Source organism: Amblyraja radiata, chromosome 20, assembly GCF_010909765.2.
Source record: "Amblyraja radiata isolate CabotCenter1 chromosome 20, sAmbRad1.1.pri, whole genome shotgun sequence".
In the NCBI taxonomy this organism is placed as follows: Eukaryota; Metazoa; Chordata; class Chondrichthyes; order Rajiformes; family Rajidae; genus Amblyraja; species Amblyraja radiata.
In genome coordinates this window covers 40008539-40029647 of record NC_045975.1, presented here as the reverse complement: position 1 = coordinate 40029647, position 21109 = coordinate 40008539, and the positions used below count along the sequence as shown (strand labels likewise).

Here is a 21109-nt window from a genome sequence, read left to right as displayed (position 1 = left end):
AGAGAGAGGTTGAACAGGCTGGGACTCTATTAAGTGTATAAAATCACGAGACAAATAGATCGAGTGGATGCACATAGTCTCTTGACAAGAGTAGGGGAATCGAGAACCAGAGGACATAGGTTTAAGGAGAATGGGGAAAGGATTTAATAGGAATCAAAGGGGTAATTTTTTCACTGAAAGGCTGGAGGCTATATGAAGTGCTGTCAGAGGAGGTACTTGAGGCAGGGACTATTGCAATGTTTAAGAAACAATTAAGACAGGTACATGGAAAGGACAGGTTTAGAGTATTATAGGCCAAATGCAGGCACGTGGGACTAGTGTAGATGAGACTTGTTGGCCAGTGTGGGCAAGTTAGGTTGAAGAGCCTGTTTCCATGCTGTGTGACTGCGTGGAAAAGCCTGGTAACTACAGGCCAGTGATCTTAACTTCTGTGTTCAGAAAGGGACTAAAGATTATTCTGAGATAAGGTACACATGCATTTAGATGGACAAGGGGTGATTAGGGATGGTCAGCATGTTGTTGTATATGGGAGGTCATATCATGAATCTGATTGAGTTTGTCACATACAAGACCAAAATGGTTGATGAGGGCAGTCGTAGATGTTGTATGTATGTATTTCAGCAAAGCATTCGACAAGGTTCTGCATGATAGGCTGCTCTGGAATGTCAGATCGCATCGGATCCCAGGAGAGCTAGCTTGATAGAAAATTGGCTTCATGTAAGGAAGCAGAGGGTAATGGTGGAAGATTGCTTTTCAGACTGGAGTCCTGTGACTAGTAGTGTGTCTCAGGGTTCAATGCTAGGTCCATTGATGTTTATTATCCATATCAATGATTTGGATGAAAACGTACCAGGTATAATTAGCAAGTTTGCAGATGACATTAAAGTGGGTGGTATTGTAGATAGTGAAGATGGTTGTGAAAAATTGCAGCTGGATCTTGATCGGTTGGGCAAGTAGGCTGAGGAATGATTGATGGAATTTAATACAGAGAAATGTGAGGTGTTGTAATTTGGGAAATCTAACAAGGGCAGGACCGACACAGTGAATGATAGGGCTCTGGGAAGTGTTGCAGAGCAGGAGGATCTAGGAGTGCAGGTACATTGGGCTTCATCAGTCCGAGTATTGAGTATAGAAGTTGGGAGACCATGTTATAGTTATACAAGACATTGGTGAGACCACATTTAGAGTATTATGTTCAGTTTTGGGGACCATGTAGTAGGAAAGATGTCAAGCTGGAAAGGGTGCAGGTAAGATTTATGAGGATGTTGCCAGGACTCGAGGACCTGAGCAATAGGGAGAGATTGAGCAGGCTTGGACTCTATTCCATGGAGCGCAGGAGGATGAGGGTGATCTTATAGAGGTGTACAAAAACATATGAGGAATAGATCAGGTAAATGCACAAAGTGTTTTGTTCAGAGTAGGGGACACGAGAACCAGAAGACATAGGGTTAAGGTGAGGGATGAAAAATTTAATAGGAAACTGTGGGGTAACTATTTTACGCAAAGGGTGGTGGGTGTATGGAACGAGCTGCCGGAGGAAGTAGTTGAGGCAGGTACTATCACATGTTTAAGAAACATTTTCACTAGTACATGGATAGGATAGCTTTAGTCATGCCTACCATATTCTGTTGTGCTGAAGCAAAGCAAGAATCTCATTGTCCTATCTGGGACACATGACAATAAACTCTCTTGAATCTCTAGTGGGATATGGGCCAAATGCAGGCAGGTGGGACTTGTGTAGATGGGGCGTGTTGGTCGGCGTGGGCAGGTTGGGCTGAAGGGCTTGTTTCCATGCTGTGTGACTATGAACTCTCATCTATATATAATCTGGCACCGATTCCCTGTAAAATAACATCCCAATAATTGGTAAGCCGAATCGCAGTTTTTAGTTCTATAGTCAGCATGCTATTTATTCTACTGTCTATGTCATGCATCTATCATTCAGTACTTTATAAAATTCATTGTTGAATAGTATCAATTATGATATCCAATTTTTTTTTGTTATATTGTACTTCAACAAGCAGGACTTCCTTTATATAATCCATGCTGGCTGTATTTCACCATACTTTCGACTATTAAACTTCTGAGTGAAAAGTGCAAGATCCCAATTAATAGGCAGGGACAGCTGCAAACGCAGAGCTAAGTGGAGTGTTACATCAATATCCTTTGTGCACCGCTAAAATTCATTGAATGTTTAACGGGAGTGAGAAGGGCAGAATCACATGATCAGTAACACCAGATAAAGAGCTTACTCACCATTGGGGTCTTGTACTTGTGAGTCACCACTTCGTTAGTTTGTGGAACTAAAACCAGACGAGCAAAAGACAAAACAGAAAGTTTAACCCAGGAACAGAGCATGCAATGCAATGCAAATGGAAACTGTGTGCACACAGACAGGCACATTGTTTTTCACACATGTACAGATACACATACATACTGCATCCACAGTCTGCTGCATGTGAACACACATCTTTGCCTCTGTCTCTTACACTAATACAGTATCACAAACAGAAACAGAAACAAGCACGCAAACAAGGACAGAATGTACAAACATGCACATACAGTGCCCGTCATAATGTTTGGGACAAAGACCCATCATTTATTTATTTGCCTCTGTACTCCACAATTTGAGATTTGTAAGAGAAAAACATGGTTAAAGTGCACGTCAGATTTTATGAAAGGGTATTTTTATACATTTTGGTTTAACCATGTAGAAATTACAGCTGTGTTTCTACATTGTCTCCCCATTTCAGGGCACCATAATGTTTGGGACACATGGCTTCAGAGGTGTTTGTAATTGCTCAGGTGTGTTTAATTGCCTCATTCATGCAAGGTATAAGAGAGCTCTCAGCACCTAGTCTTTCCTCTAGTCTTTCCATCACCTTTGGAAACGTTTATTGCTGCTTATTAACAAGAGGACCAAAGTTGTGCCAATGAAAGTCAAAAGTCATTACGAGACTGAGAAACAAGAATACAACTGTGAGAGACAACAGCCAAATCTTAGGCTTACCAAAATCAACCATTTGGAACATCATTAAGAAGAAAGAGAGCACTGATGAGCTTACTAATCGCAAAGGGCCGATGTTTGACCTCCACAGCTGATGACAAAATAATTCCCTCTATAATGAAGAAAAATCCCCAAACACCTGACCGACAGATCAGAAACACTCTTCAGGAGTCAGGTGTGGATTTGTCAATGACCACTGTCCGCAGAAGACTTCATGAACAGAAATACAGAGGCTACACTGCAAGATGCAAATCACTGGTCACCCGCAAAAATAGGATGGCCAGGTTATAGTTTGCCAAGAAGTACTTAAAAGAGCAACCACTGTTCTGGAAAAGGGTCTTGTAGACGGATGAGATGAAGATTAATTTATATCAGAGTGATGGCAAGAGCAAAGTATGGAGGAGAGAAGGAACTGCCCAAGATCCAAAGCACTCCCCCACGGTGGTGGGGGTGTTATGGCCTGGGCATGTGTGGCTGCTGAAGGTACTGGCTCACTTATCTTCATTGATGATACAACTGCTGACGGTAGTAGCGTAATGAATTCTGAAGTGAATAGACACATCCTATCTGCTCAAGTTTAAACAAATACCTGAAAACTCATTGGCCGGCGGTTCATTCTACAGCAAGACAATTATCCTAAATATACTGCGAAAGCAACAAAGGAGTTTTTCAAAGCTACAAAATGGTAAATTCTTGTTTGGCGAAGTCAATCACTCGATCTGAACCCAATTGAGCTTGCCTTTTATATGCTGAAGAGAAAACTGAAGGGGACTAGCCCCCAAAATAAGCGTAAGCTAAAGATGGCTGCTACACAGGCCTGGCAGAGCATCACTAGAGAAGACGCCCAGCAACTGGTGATGTCCATGAATCGCAGACTTCAAGCAGCCATTGCATGCAAAGGGTATGCAACAAAATACTAAACATGACTGCTTTCACTTACATGACATTGCTGTGTCCCAAACATTATGGGTGCCCTGAAATGGGGGGGGGGGGGACACTATGTATATACACTACTGTAATTTCTACATGGTGAATCCAAAATCTATAAAAATGGCCTTTATCTGACAATGTGCTCTTTAACCACATGTGATTTTTTTCTATTACAAATCTCAAATTGTGGAGTACAGGGGCGAATAAATAAATAAATGATGGGTCTTTGTTCCAAACGTTATGGAGGGCACTGTATATCCCACTACCTACAAACACTGCATACCAGCACTCACTAAAGACTGTGATACACAGCAGATGGTAACACTGTAGCTATTTTACTGTTTGTAATCCAGAGAATTGAAAGTAGATCTGTACAAACCATGACTGCAACTGAAGAATTTATAAACATATAAACAAATCAATTATTGTAAGTCTGCCAAAAGCCCCAAAAGCCTATTTAGCTCACCCGTGCCACAGCAGACTCTGGTAAAATAAAAAGTCAAAATGTTGGAAATGCTCAGTGGGACAGACAGCATCTACATAGAGAGAAATTGAATCAAAGTTTCAGGTCAACGACGCTTCGTTGGAACTGAAAAAGTGAGACAAAAGTGCATGTTAGCAGAGAGAATAAAAGGGTGGTGACAACACTGTCCTGACTGAGGATCAGCACCTCATCTTCTATCAGACGTATCGTCGTTCTGGGCACAATATTGAACTGAGTACGGGCAGCACAGTGGCGCAGCCAATTTTATCTAGAATCAAGCAGTACACGAGTGTCCCCACATCCACCACTCTAAAGATTAACTCCCTTCACACCTTCACACCAGTGCACCATGGCTCTAGTGTGAAATATCTACAGTGTACATTGCAGCAATTCACCAAGGCTTCATTATTACCGTGAAATATGAGAGAACACCATGCTCTGGAACAGAGTTGACAGAGAATGTAATCTCTGTTCCATCATTGCTACTGTATCTAAATCATACTTCCTGCAAAAAGTACCACCTCGTATTTTCTCAGGACAGACGGCAGACATTCGAGAAGGGGATTCACTGCAACCTGGTCAAAGTCAATACGGACAGACATATTCTCACTCCATTTTAACCACTATGGTTATGTGTTCTAACAAATGCGGGGTGCACTGCTCAGACAATAGACAATAGGTGCAGGAGTTGGCCATTTGGCTCTTCGAGCCAGCATCGCCATTCAATGTGATTATGGCTGTTCATCCCCAATCAGTACCCCATTCCTGCCTTCTCCCCATATCCCCTGACTCCGCTATTTTTAAGAGCCCTATCTAGCTCTCTCTTGAAAGCATCCAGAGAACCTGCCTGGAGGCAGAGAATTCCACAGACTGAGTGGAACGTACAGACATATGGCTTGTATTGGCTTGAGTTGTCCTGTCAGTTCCAGATTTATTGTGATGCCAACATCTACATTATAGTGTGGACGACTACCCGAATATATCCAATCTATAAAATCCAATCGGGCTAATTACTTTTCCATTTGCTACCAACTGTGTTCACATCCTACAAATAAATTTAAAAAAATGGAAGAAACCAAAATAAAATACACATACTTGCACATCAAGACCAAAATATTCCACACATGCACATGGATAGATGCACATAGTCTGGTTTGCCCAAAATGAGACTCTAGACTGAAGCTGTGGAACCAGACTCGATAAAGGGGAACAGATGTGTGGTTACAGCTATGTTTCAACCTGTCCTGGGCTGAGAGACGGGAGCAATGTCCTGCTAAAAGGAAAAGTCAGAAGTGGACAATAACTGTGCAGTTACAAATACAAATTAGAGCAGTTAGTGCGAGTACATCAGTGCAAGAATAAAATGTTATAAGTAGTTGCAGGGAGGAAGAGTTCAGGGTCATGAAGGGGCAAGGAAAGTGGCTGGAGGGAAGGAGAATTGGAAGGAGATAGGTCGTGCGGTCCGGATGGAGACAGCGGATGGACGCAGGGAAGAATCAAGGTTGCGGGTATCAGAAGTAGCGGGAGAATGAGGTCATGGGTGCAGGTGGCGGCGGGTGGGAGGGAGAGAGGTTGTGGATGTAGGAGGGAGTGAATGATTAAGCAACCGGAGGGATCAAAAGAGTGTACGATGAAAGGAGGAATAGTGTGAGGAACAGGAGGGAGAGAGCAAGGAAACCAGAGAAAAGTGGGAACGCTCACAAGTGCCACAGGAGGAAGGGAGGGAGGCATGTGAGAGGGAGGTCGCGGGCACAGAAGGGAGTGGCTGTGCGAGAAAGAGGATGCCGGAAGTTTGGATGGAGAGAGGGAGCGAGGCCGCAGGCACCAGAGGGAGTGAGCATGGTAGCAAGTGGCGAAGGGAGTGAGCAGACAGCAGAGGGATGAAACGGCACAGAGGATGAGGGCACCAGGGGAGGGAGGAAGGTGACAGAGGGAAGGGAGCCGAGGTCACAGACGTTAGAGGAAGGGAGGGAGCTGGTGCCGAAGGGAAGGAGGGATGGAGAGAGCAAAGTGACGGGCACCTGTAGGATGGAGGAAACTAAATTGGGGGAAGGGGAGCAGAGGTAGGGCGGGAGTGAGGTCAGGCATCCCAGCACGAGGGAAGGAGCAAGGTTGCAGGCACCAGAGGAAAGAAGGAAGCAAGGTCGTGGGCACAAGAGTGATGGAGGGAGTTGGTCACTGGTGCCAGAAGTAGGGAGGAAGTGAGTTTGCAGGAACCAGAGTGAAGGTGGAAGTGTGTTTACAGATGCCAGATGGAGGGAAGGAGGGAGTGGGTGCCATTAGTGGGGATGAAGGGAGTTCGTGGGCACCAGAAAGAGGAATAGAACAAGGTTGTGGATGCCTGTGGGGGGGGGGGGGGGGGAGGATTGAGGATACAGGTGCCAGGGGCAGGGAGGAAGGTTGATGGGATCATGTGAGCGAAGTCGTGGAACAAGAGCGAGGGAGGAAATGTTCAAGGGTGTCATAAGGAAGGAGAGAGCGAGGTCGAGGGGTCCAGATGGAGAGAGTGAGAGACCGAGATCCAGAGGGAGCGAGGTCGCGGTTCAAAAGGGAGAGCTGGAGGGAGCAAATTTGTGGGTGCTAAGAGAGGGTAAGATGTCTTGAGCCAAGAGGAAGAGAGGGAAGGAGTGAGGTTGCGGAATCCACGGAGAGGAAAGTACGAAGGGCGCTAATTTGCGGGTGGAGGAGAGTCAGAGAGGGCAAGGGTGGTAAGCAGGTTGCGGGGGTCAGAGAGAGGTTGTGAGGATGGTCGGGGTGGCCTAAGAGAGTGAGGGAGCAGGTTTGCAGGCGCAAGAGGGAGGGAGGGACGTTGCAGGGAGTAGGAGGGAATGAGATTGAGGTTGCAGGAGACAGGTGGAGGGAGTGAGAAAAAGAAAGAGGGAGCAGGTGCAAGATGGAGTGAGAGAGGGAGCGAGGTCGTGAGGAGGGAGCGATCCACTGTGAGAGAGTAACTGAGGTAGCAGATGGCAAAGGAAGGGAGGGAGAGTGCGAGCGAGGTCATGAATGCCAGAGGTAGGGAGGAAGGAAGCAATGCTGCAGAGGCGAGAGTGCGAGGGAGTGCGCAAGGATGCGGGCACCAGAGGGAGGGAGGGACCACGTGCCATCACGGGCATCAGAGGCAGGGAGTGGAAGTTGCAGGAGACAAATGGAGGGAGTGAGTGAGGAAGCGGATACCAGAGATTGGGCATGCGTGCCAGAGGGAGGGACCCCTCTGAACCCGACAGGGGTGATTAGGTGCGGGCGCCAGAGGTGAGCGAGGGCAAGGATTCCAGAGTGTGGAAGCAAGGAAGAGGCTCGGTGGGAGGGTGTAGGTGCCAGCAAGAGGGAGGAAGTGAGATTGTGGGCGCCAGAGGGAGCTAGTTAGTGAAGGAGTGAGAACATGGGCAGCAGAGGAAGTGAACAAGGGAGCTTGTAGATACCAGAGTTTGGGAAGGAGCAATGTCGCAGGAGCCAGATGGAGGCATTGGGCACGAGCTCAATCGTCAATGGGGTGGACGGAGGGAGCGAGATTGCTAGAGCCACAGGAAGAGGCGGCGCAGGCACCAAGGGAGGTCGCGGGGGGAGGTCGCGAGGACCAGGGGGTCACGAGGGTCAGAGATGGGGGGGGGGGGGGGGGGGGGGCGGCCCGCAGGGGCCAGAAGGGGAGGTCGCGTGGTCCAGAGGGAGGGAGGGTCTCGGGGGCCTGAGGGAGGGAGGTCGCGGGGAGGAAGAAAAGTGTGAGATGATTGGGTTCAGTAGAGAGGGAGTGGGATCGCGCATCAGATTTTAAATACAGGTGCACCACTGCTTTTCTGGCAACTGGTGATCCGGACCCCCACTGTAATCCAGACAAAATCCCCCCACCCCAACGGGGAGTCCTCCCGAAAATGTTGCGCCTAGGCCTGTTGAGGCGGAGATCCTGACCTCATCGGGACTTACGCAACAATCGACGGGTCAGATATGCTGTCTGTGGCCGGGACATTGGAAATCCGGCCTGGTCAAAGCCGGCAGAGCCGTTCCCATAGCCGACGTCCATGGCCGACTTTGCGGGCCAGTATCTCGGCCCTCCAAAGCTTTGACCACTGTTAGTCCGATAAAACAAATAATCCAGAAAGGATCTGAGCCCAAGGGTGCCCGAAAATCAGTGGTGGACTTGAGACAAGCTGAGAGCAGGAGCTAAGTTATGAATTCCACTGTAAAATCAAAGAGTCCAAGGTATTAAAAGGCCATTTGGCCCTTTGCAGTTGTACCACCATTGCATAAGATTACGGATGAATGTCATGGTCATTATCTATTTCCTGCAGTAATCTCACACTTTTCAGTTTCCCTCACTTCCAGAAATCTGTCGTTCATCGAACGACTACGTTTCCAGAGCTGATCTGGGTTGATAATTGCTAACAATCACCACCCTCTCTCGTAGATTATCTATCTCTGGTCCAAAACCTGCGATGACTGGTTCATCCCTTCAGCATCTATTTGCTACGGCCTTGCATTTGTTCTCCGTTTCAATTCAGCGCGAGCTTTCTGAAACTCTCCTCATATGACAGTCTCACCATCTCAGGAACCATTCCAATGAAGTTCTGTTGTACTATTTGTATCACGTATTTCTGTTTTTAAGTACAAAATTCTCCAAGTGTAGTCTCATCAAGGTCTTACGTAGTTCTAGTATGGACAGATGCAGAATATGATTGAAGAAACCCAACAATACAGAAATATTCAAAATAAACACCATAATCAAGAATGAATTTAAAAAGCTTTCATGCTTAATCCCCTTCAACTAAGCCAATTCAATCAGACTGAAGAAGGGTCTCAACCCGAAACGTCACCCATTCCTTCTCTCCATAGATGCTGCCTCACCCGCTGAGTTTCTCCAGCATTTTATGTCTACCAACCTGTCTCTACATTCTGCACTGCACCGTGCATACTTTAGAGAGCTATGACTATGAGGCAAGAAATTTGGGGCAATCTGAGGAAGAGCTTTTTCAGGCAGATAGGAGTAGAAGGAATTAACATTTCAGGTTCTAATCAAGGGTCATTGATGTCACCTGTTAACTCTGCTTCATTCTCCATGAATGCTTCCTGGCCTGCGAGTGTTTCATTGCCTTTAATATACTCAACTCTCAGAAACTCATCAAACTTCAATATTAATATATTTAATATTTATAACTTGGCACATTGTCTATTTTTTGTTGTAGAAAGTGACATATTCTGGACCTCTTCTGAAGAAATGTTTTCTAATTGCTATCCTGAACTTTTAAAAGCAGGTTCTTTAGTCTTAGACTCCCACTCTAACAGAAATATATACCCTTTAAAATTCCTTCAATTCTAAATCAAAGCAACTCCTCACATTACCAGAATGCAAGCCTAATTTAACTAACTCTGATGAATCTGCATTGCACTGATCTAAATCCCCTTAGGCCCTTTCTTGTGCCATCTAGGAATACACACCAAATTCCAGATGACCTTTAAAAGTAGCACTTTCTATCACGAGAGCCCGACTTTCACCCCTTTATTTGGCCAACTGGCAGCAGCAATCTATTGTACAACCACAATAGCGCAGCAATTATTTTCTTCACCCTCAAATACCTAAATAGAGCAAGCCTTAAGAACATATATCAGTCCAAGTATCTACTCAATCTCACTGATGTACAATAAAAAGGTAGTCATTAAGCTGGAGAGAGCTCAGAAAAGATTTATGAGGATATTGCCAGGTTTCGAGGGTCTAAGTGATAGGAAGAGTCTGGGCAGGCTAGAATTTTATTCCTTGCAGGCTGAAAAGCCATCTTATAGAGGTGGGAAATCATGGTGGGAATTGATAGGGTTAATGCATTGTCTTTTACCCAGGGTAGGTGAATCAATAATTAATGGACACTGATTTAAGGTGAGAGGGGAAAGATGTAATAGGAACTTGAGGGGCAACCTTTTCACTCAGAGAGTGATGGGTGTATAGAATGAGCTGTCAGGTGAGGTAGTTGAGGCACATGGACAGGTAAGGTTTAGAGGATATGGGCCAAACCTTCCATGAAGCCAATTCTTTATCCTGTCAGCTCTGTCCCACTGAATCCCACGTGATCTAACCTTCCAGAGTAGCTACCACATCAAACTTTATCAAAGTTGCTGAAATTCATATAGACAATGTCGACAACCTTGTTCTCATCAACCTTCTTGTTACTTCTTAAAAACACTGAATCAAATTCCTGAGACACAATCTCCCACATACATAACCATGCTGACCATCCCTAATTAGCCCCTGACTATTCAAATGTGTATATATTTTATCCCTCAGAATGCTCTCCAGTAACTTAGCTACTAAAGATGTCCAGTTCACTGCTCTATAATTCCCAAATATTTCCTTGCAACCCTTCATAAAAGGAGGCAGAACATTAGCCATCCTCGGGTCATTTGGCACTTCAACCGTGTATAACTATGATTCATATAGCACAGCCAGGGCTCCTCCAATTTCTTCTCTAGCTTCCCGCAAGGTCCTCAGATATATCTGATCAGGCCCGGGTGATTTATCTACTTTCAAGTGACTGAGAATGTCGAGCATATCCTCATCTTAAACAACTTAAATGTAGATGGGCAGGAAGGACTGCAGATACTTGTTTAAACTGAAGATAGACACAAAAAGTTGAAGTAACTCAGCGAGTCAGACAGGATCTCTGGAGAAAAGGATTAGATGACGTTTCGGGTCGAGACCCTGTTTCAGATGGGTTGTTAATACGTTTTCTGGCGACACCAAATTGGTGAAGTTGCAGACAACGAGGTTGGTTGCCAAAGGGTACTCCGGGATATAAATCAGCTAAAGAAATGGGCAGAGAAATGACAGATGGAGTTTAATCCAAGCAAGTGCCAGGTGTTGGACCTTTTGAGGCGGAATGTAAGGATTTACTATGTTTTCTTTGTGAAACAATTAGGAGAGAAAATTGAAAGCATAGTTGATTCTTTCACGATGCAGGGACAAGATGGGAAAGAGTGTTCGCCACTCACAATGCCATTCGTGGCCGATTGGGGAATTTCAACTGAGCTGTTGTAATTTGGTCCGGATTATAGGGGTGAACGGACCATCAGCTGCTGGAAAATCGATGTTCAACCTGTATATAAAACTACAAGAGACAGCGAAAGAGTAAACCCAGACCTTTTTCTCACGATGGAAATGTCAAATACATGTGGGCCTTGCCTCAAGTTTTAAGGAGATGGTGGGGCATGTTTTTTTCTCCAATAGAGAGTGGTGTGTGCTTGGAACGAGTTGCCCGCTGCACACAGAGAAGCAGATATGAATGTTGCATTTCAGAGTCTTTTAGAAATGACAGAGAGGGCAGGCAGAGATTAACTTGGCATCATGTTAGGCATAGACCTTGTGGGCCAAAGGTCCTATTCCTGTGCTGTTCTGTACTGTTCCACATGAAGGGAACTACACTCGAAATGGAATATTCCATTCCTCCTCTTGTGGAAAAGGTGTAGATAGAACTTCATCAAGAGGTAGATAGAACGTCATTACTTCAAGTGATTCCCACTTGCCAACAACATGCATTCCTTTACAACAGAGATGTGAGGACCAAGTTACATTGTGGGCTCTTCCCATTTGGACCATATCCGTTTCAACCCTGTTTATCCATTTATATGTCCAAATATCTCTTTAAAGTCGTATTCGTATCCACTTCTATATCTTCCACAGCCAGCTCATTCCCCTTACTTTTCAGTGAAAAAGTTGCCTGTGGTTCCTCTTAAATCTCTTCCCTTTTACCTTAATCCTAGGCCTCTAGTTTTAAAATCCTCTACTTTGGGGGAAAAAGATTGTCAAGTGTTCACTTTATCCATGTCCGTCATAATTTTAGACACAAAATGCTAGAGTAATTCAGCAGGACAGGCAGCATCTCTGGACAGAAGGAATGAGTGACATTTCGGGTCGAGATCCTTCTGTCTGAAGAAGGGACTCGACCCGAAAGCAAGTGTTCACTTTATCCATGTCCGTCATAATTTTAGACACAAAATGCTAGAGTAATTCAGCAGGACAGGCAGCATCTCTGGAGTGGAGGAATGAGTGACATTTCGGGACGAGATTCTTCCGTATGAAGAAGGGACTCGATGCGAAACGTCACCCATTCCTTCTCTCCAGGTTGCTCCATGAGTTACTCCGACATTTTGTATCTAACTTCAGTTTAAACCTGTAGTTCCCTCCTACACTCCTTCATGATTTTGTACACTTCAATAAGGTCACCCCGCAGCCTCCTACACTCCAAAGAAAAACATTCCAGCCTATCCAACCGCTCCCTATAATTCAAGCCCACATGTCCAGGTAACATCCCGGTGAATCTTTTCTGCACTCATTCCAATTTAACGGTATCCATCCTGTGGTCGGGTAACCAGAATATGAGGAATGACAACACTCATCACCATACCACTAGTCACTGGAATAAAACAAAACTCGCTGATGTTAGAAGACTTGTAGAAGTGAAAGGACTAAGGTATACAGTGAGCAGACAGACTGAAGAGTGAAATGGTACGTTTATTTGTTGTGAAAGATTAGTGCAAACAATATGTCAGTCTCTGAGCTGGGAGAAAACTACATTCCTCTCATTTTTAATTCTGAACGTTGGAATACTCTAATTTTTCTATTTTGTACTCTTGTACATTCCTCCTAATGAACTCACGAAAATTTGGACCAGAGATGCTATTTGGGAGGATCCACTGTCATTGTATAATATTGATCTTGGAGTCTGTTTCTATTATTGGGACTGAAACATTAAAACCATCAAATTGATCCTACCCAAAGCAGTTCCCAGTCAAACGGTACACCCACTCACCACATGCTGATCTCACTGAGAACTCTCCAAACATCCGAGAGGCTCTGAACCTAAACTTCCCACAGCATGCGTGTAAAGTCCATCTCTTATGGCTGCGGCTGCACGTCTCTCCATGCTTGCTCCCACCCTTCTGAAGGAGTGTCTCTGCCACTTTCATGTTTGCGTGATGATTGTACCTGGCATGGAGCCAATATTAAACATTTAATTACCAAATTCTTCCAGGACAAAGACTCCTCTGACTGTATTGCACTTTTTAATGTGACTCAGTTCAATGAAAACCTGAAAATAAACAAAAAGGAAAGGCCATTAGCCAAGATGCTAACCAAAATCCAGGAAAAAAATGTATATATATATTAATATTATATATATAATATATATTATATATATATAAATTAAAATGTTTAATGTCACAGCAGATCTAGCAGAGCATGTAATAAATAAAAAATACAAATCCCACAATCTGCTGCCACAAAGCAAAACTAAAAGTATGAGAAATTATCGCTAAGAAGCAAAGACAGCAGTAGACTGGTACCTTCCACTCCTTGCAGGAGGAGAAAGCATGGAAGAGAAATGGTCGGAATTAATATTGGGCACACTAGGAAACACTCACCCACGCACTGCACTCTCCTACTCTCGTTCATGCTGTGACAAGCACAGGGAGACAGTAATATCAAGTGTTGAATGCCAATATACTAACCCCTCCCATGTTATATTTATGTATAGCCCTATCCATTTGGCATCAGCTGTGTGAATATGCATCCATATCCCATCGTAAGGAAAGCATACACAATCATGCCAAAATGTTACGTTTAACCTAACAGTACAAGTACAAATGTAGAAAGACACTACACATTTTCCACCAGGTGGCGCCAGCAATGGCTGCCTCGCTAACAGTCTCTGTCCATTCCTTCTTTGTTGTTTCAATAGTATGTGTTAAATGTATGTTTTAGAGTACTTTAGCTTGTTTTATGTGGGGGTTGTGGGTGGGGGAAACCTTTTTAATCTCTTACCTCGACGGATATGCGTTTATTTTTCCGTATCGTATCTCTGTCTGCACTGTGGCCTAACATCGAGGAGTTGGCGGCCTCTTGCTGGAGATCGATTTACGAGAGCCAACCGCGGGAGCCTGCGGACTTTAACATCGTGGAGCTCACGGTCCCTGGTTAGAGACCGACTTCGGGAGCTCCAAGCCGCAGGAGCTTCGACCGCCCCGACGGGGAGGGGGCTTCGATCGCTCCGACGCAGGAGCTTCGACCGCCAGCTGCGGAAGCTTCAATCGGCCTGACGGTTCGACCGCCCCGACCGCGGGAGATTAAAGAGGGAAGAAGATTGGACTTTATTGCTTTCCATCCCAGTGAGAAATGTGGGGAAGCCACTGTGGTGGATGTTTATGTTAACTTTTATGTAGTTGTGAGTCTTGTTACTATTTGTTTTAATTTGGCTGCATGGTAATTCGAATATCACTGAACCTTAATTGGTATACGTGACAATAAAAGACCTTTAATACATAAACATCACATCTGCCTCTCCATGTTACGTGATATCCAAGTGTGTTATAAGCCCTTTAAACGGTGCTGCTTTCTCTTGATGGATGATCTATCCAGTTTCCCGTACCTTGCAACATCGCTCCACATCTAATCACCCTCCCCTGCTAACTTTATACATGCATTCAGGAGCTACTTGAAGGGCGAGCAGCACAATGCACATAAATCACCTGGTCCAGATGGGATGCATCCAAGCTTGGCAAGGGAAGTGAGAGGGGAAAGTAGCAGAGGCCCTGGTCACAATCTTCCAGACAGCTATAGCTTCAAGAGTAGTACCTGGGGACTGGAAAACTGCAAATTTTACACCCATGCTCAGAAATGGGTGGAGGAATATACCATGTAGATTATTTAGGAAGAATAAGAATTCACAGCCACTGGATATATGGGCTGCTTCGATATCCCAGTATGGAAGTTAAAGGCAAATTGTGCCCAATAATTGAAGAATTTTGTGATAAAGTTAATACAAGGAGTCAATGGGAAATGCAGCTGAAATGGTACATATAGATTTGCAGAAGTCATTAGAAAAGAGTCCTGTCATCAAGATTGAAGGCCGTGGAACAAATGGGGCACAAACCACATAGATAGAAAATGGGCTGTGACAGGAATTTGCATAATAGTCCAAGGTTGTTTTCAGGATAGGTGGGAAGTGTATACTGGTTTCTCCAGGGATCAGTACTTTCCTTCATATATGTTGATGTTGGACTTTAGAGTAGAGGGTACAATATTTAAATCTTGCAAATGACTAAAAGACGTAGTGAACTGTGATATCAAACTTCTTGTGGAATGGATGGATAGTGGAAGATGAAATTTAATGCTAAGAAGTACAAATGGTTGGAAGTTTGGTATGAGGAATGAAACACTGAATAAACAAGAGAGCACAAGAACAGAGAGATCTTGGGCAACATGCCCACAGTTTGTTTAAAGTGCAGAACAGGTGGAGAGTGTAAAAGCAAACAGGATCCTAGGCTTGGTAAATAAAGCCACAAGTAATGATGAACTGTCATAAAACCCAGGCCCAGCCACATCTGATGTATCGTCTCCATTTCTACACACCACAATTCAGTAAAGACATGGAGGCTTCGGAGAGGTTGTAAAAAAGATTATAGAGTCAGAGTTGTGTAGCAGAGAGACAGGCTCTTCAGCCCACTGCATCTATGCCGGCCATCATCCCTATTTACACCGATCCCACGCCTGCAATAATTCCAAATCCCTCTATGCCATGCCCATTCAAGTACCTATAAAAATGGCGCATAAATGATGTTACTATTCCTGCCTCCATCATCTCCTATGGCAACTCATTCAGGATAGTCACCACTCTCTATGTGAACATTTACCCCTTAGATTCCGTTCAGATCATCTCCCTCTCATCTTATACTATGCACTAATTTTAGACACTCACAACATGTGAAACATACTATCTATCTACCCACTTGAAGCCTCCCATAATTTAATATACTTCAACTATGTCATCTCTCAACCACCTTTGCTCCAGAGAAAATAGACCTGGTCTATCCAACGATAAACACAAAATGCTGAAGTAACTCAGGTCAGGCAGCATCTCTGGAGAAAATGGATAGGTGACGTTTCGTGTCGGGACCCTTTTTCAGACTGATTATAGCAGGAAGATTGGGGGGGAAAAAAACTGGAAGCGAAGAAAAAACAGGACACATCTCGGCCAGCAACAGATGCCCTCAGGCAGGGAGGTTCCCTGATAGACTACCTCACTCCATTCTTTCATCATATGACAGTCCCGCCATCCCGGGAATTAACCTCGTGAACCTACACTGCACTCCCTCAATAGCAAGAATGCCCTTCCTCAAATTTGGGGACCGAAACTGCACACAATACTACAGGTGTGGTCTCACCAGGGCCCTGTACAACTGCAGAAGGACCTCTTTGCTCCTATACTCAACTCATCTTGTTATGAAGGCCAACATGCCATTAGCTTTCTTCATTGCCTGATGTGGGGAGGGAGGGGTTTGAATAGTAAGGGATGAGTAAACAAATGAGTTGTAGAAGGAGCGGTCTCAGCAGATGTGGGAAAGTGGTGAGGATGGGAAGATGTAATTAGTGATGCCATGACATTGGAGGCGACGGAAATGTCAGAGGATGAGGTGTTGGATGTAGAGGCTGGTGGAGTGAAAGGTGAGGAAAAGGGCAGCTCTGTTCCTGTTGCGTCTGTGGGGAGGTGGAGAAGTACGTCACACACTGGCGACACATATGAGGGACCCATCTATGACAGAAGGGGGAGACCCACGTGTACTAAACAATGAGAACATCTCAGATGTATGGAAATCCTCATCTTGGGAGCAGATGCAGCAGAAACAGGAAAATTGAGAGTAGGGAATACGTTCCTTGCACGAGCCAAGGTGGGAAGAAGTATAGTCCAGATAACTGTGGGAGTCAGTAGATTTGTAGTAGACGTTAGTCGATAGTATGTCTCCCGTGATGGAGACAGATAGATCAAGAAAGGGGAGAGAGGTGTTAGTGGTATTCCAGATGAATTTCAGGGCAGGGTGGAAGTTCATGGTGAAGTTAATAGTGTCCATGAGTTCTGTACGGGTACAGGAGGTAGCCCCGATGCAGTCACCGATATAGCGAAGAACGAGTTTGGGGATAGGGCCAGTGTCGTTTGGAACAAGGACTGTTCGTAGTAACCAACAAAAAGGCAAGCATAACTGGGGTCCATGTGTGTTCCCATGGCTACACCTTTAATGGAGAAAGTGGGAGGAGTAGTAAGTGGTACCTTCTCCTGCAAACACTGGAGATGTAACACCTGCCATATACCTCCAACTTCACCTTCATCGAGGGACCCCAGCCGTCCTTCCAGGTGAGACAGAGGTTCTCATGCACTTCCTCTAATCTCATCCACTGCATCTGGTATTCTGATGTGGTGTGATTTGGTTTGGTTTATTGTCAGGTTTCCCAAGGTACAGTGGTGATATGCTTTCTGTGGCGTGCTAACCAGTCAGTGGAAAGACTATACATGATTACAATTGAGCTGTCCACAGTGTACAGATACATGATGAAGGGAATAACGTTTAGTGCAAGATAATATCCAGCAATGTCCGATTAAAGATAGTCCAAGGGTCTCTAATGAGGTAGCAGCAGTTCAGGACTGCTCTCCAGTTATTGACAGGATGTTTCAGTTGCTCATAACAGCTGGGAAGAAACTATCCCTGATTCTGGAGGTGTGCGTTTTCACTTCTGTACCCTTGCCCAATGAGAGAAGAGGAAGTGACCAGGATGAGACTTGTACTTGATTATGCTGACGGCCTTGCTGAGGCAGTGTGAAGTGTAGTCAATGGAAATGCCATTTCTCCAGCTTGGATGGAGCTGTTCCCAAACCATGCCATGATGCATCCTGAAAAAATGCTTTTTACGGCGCATCTGTAGAAGTTGGTGAGAGTGGTTAGGGACATCGAATTTCCTAAGCCTTCGATGGAAGTAGAGGTGTAGGTGTGCTTTCTTGGCAATTGCTTCGATGTGGCTAGTCCAGGACAAGTTACTGGTGATATTTACTTCTAGGAACTTGAAGCTTTCAACCATCTCTACTTTGGCCCCATCAATGCATACAATGCATGTGTACCACTTTGCTTCCTGAACTTTCCAAAATCCCTAGTTTCACACCACTCTGATTTAAATTACACCTACTATTCCCTTGTCTACTTTACCAGTTGTTCAAGATCCTGGTGTAACCTTCGACAACTCTCCACTGTTCACTAGGCCATCATTGTACTAATCGAACAAATGGGCACAAGTGCTGGGTAAGTCAGCATCTCTAGAGAACATGGATAGGTTATGTTTCAGGTCGAGACTCTACTTCAGACTGATTGCAGGTGGGAGGGGGGGAATTGGAAAAAGGGAGAGTCTGAACAAAGCGTGGCAGATAATGTCAACACAAGCAAGGGTGTTTTCTTTGACAGAGATAAGAGCCAAGGGTGTCGGTTTTGAAGAGTTGTGACTGTGAAGCCAAGGGGAGGAAATTAACAGGTGGTGGAAGAGGAAGGGAGAAATATGTGGGAGTCCAGGTGGGGTCACAGGGGAGGGATGGGGGATAGGAAAGGTGTGGGGGAGAAGTGATGGGGGCTAGTTAGAGGATACCTAAGGTTGGAGAATTCAACATTCATGCTGTTGGGTTGTAAGCTACTCAAGCGGAATATGAGGAGCTGTTTCTCCAGTTTGCATGTGGCCTCACTCTGGCAATGAACGAAGCCCAGGACAGCATGGGAATGGGAAGCGGAGCTCACTCCTTTGGCTCTTATCTTTGGCCTTTGTTCCAACCATCTGCCTGTCAAAAAAATTCCTTGCCTGTGTCGACCTATTACCTGCCACGCTTTGTCCTGCCTCGCGTCTTTTCCAGCTTTGAAAAGGCCACAATGTCCAGCTGAATATGAACCCAAGTTAAACTAATCTTCTCTGCTTGCATGTGATCCATATCCTTCCACATCCACATGCCTATCCAAAATCCACGATTATCACTATCGTATCTGCCCCCACTACCACCCCTGGTAGTGCATTCCAAGCTCCCACCACTATGTGAAAAAATTTACCCCACACTTCTCCGTTAAACTTTGCCTCTTTCACCATAAAACATTCGACATTTTCACCCTGGGAAAAAGATTCGGCATCTCTATCCTATCTATGCTTCTCAATTTTAAATTATTCTATCAGGTCATCCCTCAACCTCCAAAGCTCCAGAGAAAACAATGCAACTTTATAAAACCTCTCCTTATAGGGATGAGTGAAACAATTCCCAATTGGAGGGAATGGTCTCTATGGAGAGCAGAAAGGTGTGGTGGTGGGAAGATGTGAATGGTGGTGAGATCACATTGAATGGGGCAGAAATGTTTGAGAATAATGTGTTGGATGCAGTGGGGTGAAATTTAAAGACAGAGGAACTCTATCCTTGTTCCATCTGGGTGGAGGGGGAGTGAGAGCAGAACAACGGGACAGAGGTGACATGGGTGAAAAAAACATCTTCAACAGCAGCGGGGGAACCATGTTTACTAAAGAGGAAATATTGGATGTCTGCGAGTTGAAAGACACATTTTGGGAGTAGATGCAGCAAAGACAGAGAAGTTGGGAGTAGGGGATGGCACCTTTGCAAGTGGCCGGGTGGGTTCAGGTGCTGTCCAGATAACTGTGGGAGTCAGTGGGTTTACAGCAGATGTCAGTCGATAGTCTGTTCCCTGCGATGGGAAAAAAAGAGATAGAGAAAGGTGAGAGAGGTTGCAGAGATAGGCCAAGTGAATTTGAGGGCAGGGTGGAAGTTAGTAATGATGTGGAAATCTAAAAGACTCTTAAATGCCACTATCATATCGGCCTCCACCACCATCCTTGGCAGCACGTTCCAAGCACCTGCCACTGTCTGAGTGGAAAACCTGCCACACGTATCTCCTTTAAACTTCAATCCACTCTCCTTAACCCACGCCCTCTCGTCTTTGGCATATCCACCATGGTAAAGTTTCGCCTATCTTCGCCTCTTTGTATAAGTTTATACAACTTCTGTCAATTCTCTCCCCAAGTTCGGCATTCAAGAGAAAAATCCAAATTTGTCCCACCTCTTTCGTAGCTAATACCCTAATCCTGGCAGTATTGTGGCAAACCTCTTCTGCACCCTCTCCACTGCCTCCACACCCTTCCTGTAATGGGGCAGCCAGAACTGCACATAATGCGAATGCGACCGAACCAAACTCCTAGAAAGCTGCATCATGATTTCCTGATTCTTACATCCAATGCCCCAACCAAGCAAGGCATCATACAATACACCTTCTTTATCGCGATCCACTTGTGTTGCCACTTCAGGGAGCTGCGGATCAAACCCCCAAGATCCCTCTTGCTATCCACTGTATACCCTTATATTCTATCAACTGTATAACCTTTCATTCAATGTCCCAAGTGCACCTGCTCGGATTAAATTCCTCCGCTCATTTCTGCAGTTGATCTATATCCCACTGTATACTTTGACAGCCGTCCTCACTGCCCACAACTCCAACAATCTTAGTAAGTCTACAAACTTACTAACTAACCCATCTACATTTATACCCGTCATTTATATACATTAGAAACAACAGATGCCCCAGTACGCACCCCTGTGGACATCCACTGGTCACAGACCTCCAGCCAGAATATTGTACTTCCACCACAGGCCTGTGCCTATGAGTAAGCCAGTTCTGAATTTATACGAACAAGTCACCGTGAACCCCACCATGGGAGACATTAAGTAGGATGGGTGAGAACCCCTCTGAAGATTGGCTCCAAGTTGAAATCCTTTCACTGTGTCAATCTAAGCTTGCAACCCTTATGTCTGTACGGCTGCAAGGCAATTCCGCTGAGTGGCACACTCATGTAGTGA

General features: G+C 45.0%; 1 protein-coding gene across 20 annotated transcripts in view; it reads right to left on the bottom strand.

Annotated features, from left to right (window-relative positions):
- madd (MAP kinase activating death domain) overlaps positions 1-21109 on the bottom strand; it is a 199306-nt gene that overhangs the window by 5508 nt on the left and 172689 nt on the right. For 11 of the 20 annotated variants that reach the window (XM_033038455.1, XM_033038462.1, XM_033038456.1 and 8 more), the window contains 3 exons: positions 13740-13748; positions 13417-13486; positions 2257-2303 (listed from right to left, as the gene is read on the bottom strand). In XM_033038455.1, the coding sequence (XP_032894346.1) occupies positions 2257-2303; positions 13417-13486; positions 13740-13748 (126 nt within the window). The remainder of the gene's footprint in view (positions 1-2256; positions 2304-13416; positions 13487-13739; positions 13749-21109) is intronic. The other 9 variants (XM_033038463.1, XM_033038468.1, XM_033038457.1 and 6 more) reach the window with 2 other exon arrangements.